The sequence below is a fragment of the Rhinolophus hipposideros genome, assembly GCF_964194185.1.
Source record: "Rhinolophus hipposideros genome assembly, chromosome: 1".
Taxonomy (NCBI): domain Eukaryota; kingdom Metazoa; phylum Chordata; class Mammalia; order Chiroptera; family Rhinolophidae; genus Rhinolophus; species Rhinolophus hipposideros.
The window spans coordinates 15,004,699-15,010,804 of record NC_138047.1 but is presented as its reverse complement, the minus strand read 5'-3'; the positions used below and the strand labels follow the sequence as shown (position 1 = coordinate 15,010,804).

Here is a 6,106-nt window from a genome sequence, read left to right as displayed (position 1 = left end):
GGTTTTTTTTCAGCTTTTTTTTTTTTTTTTTTTAAGATTTTATTGGGGAAGGGGAACAGGACTTCATTGGGGAACAGTGTGTACTTCCAGGCCTTTCTTCCAAGTCAAGTTGTTGTCCTTTCAATCTTAGTTGTGGAGGGTGCCGTTTAGCTTCAAGTTGATGTTCTTTCAGTCTTAGTTGTGGAGGGCGCAGCTCAGCTCCAGGTCCAGTTGCCGTTGCTAGTTGCAGGGGGCACAGCCCACCATCCCTTGCGGGAGTGGAACTGGCAACCTTGTGGTTGAGAACCCGTGCTCCAACCAACTGAGCTATCCGGGAGGCAGCTCAGCTCCAGGTGCCGTGTTCAATCTTAGTTGCAGGGGGCGGAGCCCACCATCCTTTGTTGGACTCAAGGAATTGAACTGGAAACCTTGTGGTTGAGAGCCCACTGGCCCATGTGGGAACTGAACCGGCAGCCTTTGGAGTTAGGAGCATGGAGCTCTAACTGCCTGAGCCACCGGGCTGGCCCAGTACATGTGTTTTTAATTTTGAAGTTCAATTTATCTATTTGTTGTTGTTGCTTGTGCTTTTCATGTCACATCAAAGAATGTATTGCCAAGTCTAAGGCCATGGAGATTGACAACTATGTTTTCTAAGAGTTTTATGATTTCATTTATTTATTTTTTTAAAGTTTTATTGGGCAATATTGGGGAACAGTGTGTTTTTTCAGGACCTATAAGCTCCATGTCACGTCGTTGTTTTCAATCTAGTTGTGAAGGGTGCAGCTCACTAGCCCATGTGGGAATCGAACTGGTGACCTTGGTGTTAGGAGCACTGTGCTCTAACCACTGGACAACCGGCTGCCCCAAGAGTTTTATGATTTTAGTTTTTATATTTAAATTATTGATCTATTTTTAATTAATTTTTTTGGATTAAGACATTTTAATATACACAATGTATAGTACTTCATATAACTTATTAATGTCATTTGCTATGGGACACTGTAATTGATTCAGTGACATCAATATTGACCTCATACAGACAAAGGATGAAAGCTGGGTTTTCTTGTGTACCAAGTACAGAACATGTACTAAAGTTATCACACACAACGGTTGTAAGAGATCAACTTTAAGGATGACTCAAGTTTACAGTAGTTGCTTCACACGGTTTTCCCTCAAGACTTGGATGCCACCCAGTGTTGCCGTGTCTGTGCAAATGCCAGCTCCAGACCACCCAACTACCTCCTTTTGCCAGCCCCACTTTTGCCTGTTTTACTGCTGCCGCCGCTAGACTTGCCAGATGATTTTGAAGAGAAGAGTCTTGTCATGAACTCAGAAACATCAGGCAATTCATGGTTGGAATTCAGCATGTGCATTGACTGCTCCATCTCATTCCTCATGTCAGGATCACTTGTGTTGACCACTTTTGGCAGAAGCACAAATATCAACAACGGAAGAACCATCATCATAACCATTGGGTTCATCAGAAAGTCTGTCCAACCCCATGATTCCCTTGTAATAAAGTAAGAAGGTGGACCTGAAGATTTCATTTGGAGAGGATAGGGCAGTCTGACCACTTCTGATGTTTTGATATAATTCACGTATCTTGTTCTCATTTTTCCTTTTGAAGTAATATCCACTCGGACCGGATCAAACCTGTAAGCAGGAGATATAACTTCCACTACATATAATCCAGAAGGTATATCATGGACCACAAAACTCCCATCTGTCTTAAGGAAGCCGACGTGCTCTTCTCCGTCTACCAGCACTCGGGCCACCGAGATCCAGTCCTGGGGCTTCACCCCTGGGACAATCGCACGCCCTTCGATCTTGAAGCGATCTCCTAGGCCCACCCCAATCCCTCCCGAGCCCTCGGCAGAAGCCCCGGGGCACCTCCGAGCTCTGGGCATCCCCTGCTAACAGCAGCAGGAGGGCGGAGAAGAAGCCCCACAGAGTAGCCGCCATGACAGCAGCTCTCCGTGGACCGGCCTGAAGCTCCGGAAGCCCTCCCCGTCTCCCCTAATTAGTTTTTATATATGGTGTGAAGTAAGGGTCCAACGTCATTCCTTTGCATGGGTATCTGGTTATGTCAGCACCATTTGGTGAAGAGAGTATCCTTTCTCTTTTGAATGATCTTAGTACCCTCGTTGAAAATCAATTGACCATAGATGTATGGGTTTATTTCTGCAATTTTGATTCTATTACATTGGTCTACATGTCTAATCTTATATCAGTACCACACTCTGTTGGTTACTATAACTTTGTAGTAAGTTTTAAAATTTGGAAGTGTGAGTCCCTCAACGTTAGGGGTTTTTATTGTTTGTTTATTTTCAATATATTTTGGCTCTTAAGGGCCCTTTGAAATCCTTATGAGTTTGAGAATTGGCTTTTTCATTTCTGTAAAAATTGTCATTGGAATGTCAATAGAAATCACACTGAGTTTATAGATTGCTTTGGTTAGTATTGCCATCTTAGCACTATTAAGTCTTCCGTTCAATGAACATAGGATGAACTTCCATTTATTTAGACCTTCTTTAATTTCTTTAGCAATGTTCTGTAGTTTTTAGTGTACAAGTCTTTCACCTCCTTGGTTAAATTTATTACAGGTACTGTATTACTTTGGATGCTCTTGAAAATGAAATTGTTTTCTTAATTTCCTTTTTGAGTTGTTCATTGCTGGTGTATTAAAACACAATCATGTGTATGTGTGTGTGTTGATCTTGCACTTTGCAACTTTACTGGAATTCGTTTATTAGCTCTTATAGATTTTTTTTATGGTAAAGTCTTTGAGATTTCCTATATATAGGATCATGTCATTGTGAATATATAGTTTTACTTCTTCCTTTCCAATTTGGATGCCTTTATGTCTTTTCCTTACCTAACTGATCTTGTTAGAACATCCAGCACATTGTTGAATAGTAATAGTTAAAACGTGTTTCCTTATCTTATTACTGATCTTAGGGGAAACGTTTTCAGTCTTATTACACTGAGTATGATATTCGCAATATATTCTTCATAAATACCTTTTATCATGTTGAGGAATTTCCCTTCTACTCCTAGTTTTCTGAGTGTTTTTTTTTATCATGAAAGGGTTTTATATTTTGTCAATGCCTTTTCTGTATCGATTGAGATGATCACATAATATTTTACCTTCATCTTATCAATGTGGTATATTACATTGATTTTCTTATGTTGAACCACCCTTGCATTCTGTGATATTTCCTACATTGTCATAGTGTGTAATCCTTTTAATATGCTGTTGGATTTGATTTGCTAGTATTTTGTTGAAGATTTTTGAAATACTTATAGGAAATATTGATCTGTAGTTTTCTTTTTGGTATCTTTGTATGCCTTTATTATCAGGGTAATACTAGTATTATAGAATGAGCTCGTGTTTCCTCTTCTTCTATATTGTTAGAAAAGTTTAAAAATAATTGTATGAATTCTTTTTTTTTATTAGTTTCAGGTGCACAAGACAAGGTAATACTTAGACGTTCATCATTTATATCCCTCACACTGTGGACACCCCTCCCCCCATCCCCCCATCCACTATCCCTCCGACATCGCACTGAGCCATCACATTATATATATAAAATTATAGTTGGCATTCATTATTGTTCAGCTTCAGGTGTGCAGTACATTGATCAAGCATCTACATCTTCCCTGAGGTGGTCTCCCAAATGGGACACATGTCCATCAGATACCCTACAAGATCTTTACAACATTATTGATTACGTTCCCCAAATTATTTTTCAAAAACCCTGAGGCCATTTTGTGGTTACCGACTGTTTTCTAATCCCCTCACCTTTCCCCTTATCCCCACCTCCCCCCGCCCGTGTAACAACCCTCAGTTTTTCCTCTTTGTCCCCAAAACTGTTTATGATTAGTTCATTCACTTATTCTTTTCTTTAGATTCCACATGTAAGTGAGATCATATGGTACTTGTCTTTCTCTTTCTGACTTATTTCACTTAACATAATGTTCTTTAGATCCATCCATGTTGCTGCAAATGGTAAGATTTCTTTTTTCTTTATGGCTGCGTAATACTCCATTGTATAAATGTACCACAGTTTCTTAATCCAGTCATCTACCGATGGGCATTTCGGTTGTTTCCATGTCTTGGCTATTGTGTATAGTGCTGCAATAAACATAGGAGTGCATACAGATTTTTGAATTGGAATTTTGGATTTCTCCTGATAGATGCCTAGGAGTGGAATCATAGGGTAGTTCCATTTTCAGATTTCTGAGATACCTCCATACTGTTTTCCATAGGGGCTGCACCAATCTGCAATCCCACTAACAGTGCACAAGCGTTCCCTTTTCTCCACATCCGCGCCAGCACTTGTTTGTTGATTTATTGATGACAGCCATTTTGGCTGGGGTGAGGTAGTATCTCATTGTATGAATTCTTTAATGTTTGGTAGAACCAATGGGGTTTTAGTTTGCATTTCCCTATTGTCCAAAGAAGTTGAACATCTTTTCATTGGTTTATTGGCCATTTTCACATCACCTTTTGTGAAAGTCAGTTCAAGTCTTTTGTCCATTTTCCTATTGGTATTTCTGTCCTTTTCTTGATTTGTAGTAGTTTTATGTGTTATGAACGAGTCTTTTGTTATTATATGTATTGGTATATCTTCTCCCAGTATCTGGTTTTCCTTTTCATTCTCTTAAGGGTGTCTTTTGAGTAACAGAAGTCTTAATATAGACCTAGTTGTCATTTTTTTCTTTTGTAGCTAGTTCTATTTGTGTTGTAGTTAAGCATCTTTGCTTACTCTAATGTTCCTTCCTTCTGAAAGCTCTGTAGTAATTTTACCTTTCACATGCAATCTATCTGGAACTTATTTTTGTGTAAGGTGTGAGGTAAGGGTTAAGACATATTTTTTTCCATATACATATCTACTGACCTAACACCAATTCTTTCCCTACTGGCCTACAATATCACCTTTGTCATAACTCAGGTAACTGTATATGTATGGATCTTTTTCTGGATTCTTTATTCTATTTTATATGGTGGTTTGTCTATATGTATTAATTGTACATTGTCTTAATTATTATAGCTTTATAATATAAGTCCTAGTGTCTGACAGTGAAAGTCCTCCAACTTTGTTCTTCAAGATTGCCTTGGGTATTCTTCATCATTTGAATTTACATATTAATTTTAGAATCAGCTTCTCAATTTCTAAAAAGGAAAAAGAAAAAGCCTACTGGGATTTTGACTGGGAGTGTTTTGTTGCACAGGGCTTTGGAAGCTGAAAAATATATAGGACACAACTAGAATTTGAGGACAAGATCAGAAGAAACATTGTCTAATTCAATAAAATTTGTTCAATTTCTGATTTTAGTCATGCCCTCTACGAGGTGTGGCAGTGTGTAGGGATAAAGTGGAAAACAAGACACGATACCTGCACCCAAGGTACAGTCTTGCTGGTCTCTGAATTCCACATGGAAAATCTCCATAGAATTGATGCAGTCTGTGTGTTGCTTTTTAATCATGACAGTTTTATAAGGGGTGATATTAGACACCTGGTGAGGCATTTTATGATCGTTTTGTAAATGTCTTCATGATGAAATTAGGCACTTTCCAAATCCTCATGAGGTTTCACTTAAGAAATAGAAGCTCAGAGCTTACTGAGTTATTAATATGTGCCACTATGCACTTTACAGATTTTTAAATTTCATTCTCATGATAACATTACTCAACAATGAGGTAAATAATACTTATCCCTATTTTCACAGATGGGAAAACTCAATTTAAAGAAATTGAGTAATTTACCCAAAATATACAATAAGTATACAGATCTAGGGTTGGAACCCAGGTATTTCTAATTCAAAAGCCAGTGCTCTTAACCAGTACAAATCAAAAATAAAAATGATATAAAATTACTTATCCCTATGATTTAATTTCTTGCAATGTCTGCACGTGCAATGTCATAACAAAATCCATGATATGAATGGAGATTTAAACAAAGATAGCCATTTATGAATATGTTGTTTCTGCACTGCTCAATGGAAGTTGGTGATGGTGGTAGTGGCAACAAAATATCTATAGTGATAAAGAAGCTGGGATTAGTTATCTGTCCCCGTTGGGACTGAAGGAAGTAAAAATCTAACTAGTATTGAAGGATAGGAT

The 6,106-nt window shown here is 38.1% G+C and overlaps 1 protein-coding gene across 1 annotated transcript; it reads right to left on the bottom strand.

The window, feature by feature from the left end:
* Positions 1-1,214: 1,214 nt before the first annotated feature.
* On the bottom strand, positions 1,215-1,941 carry LOC308497243 (endoplasmic reticulum membrane protein complex subunit 7-like; the record flags this gene model as incomplete). The annotated part of the gene is given in 2 exon segments (XM_081047692.1): positions 1,215-1,865; positions 1,867-1,941. Coding segments are annotated over 2 exon segments (726 nt in total).
* Between the last annotated feature and the right edge of the window lie 4,165 nt (positions 1,942-6,106).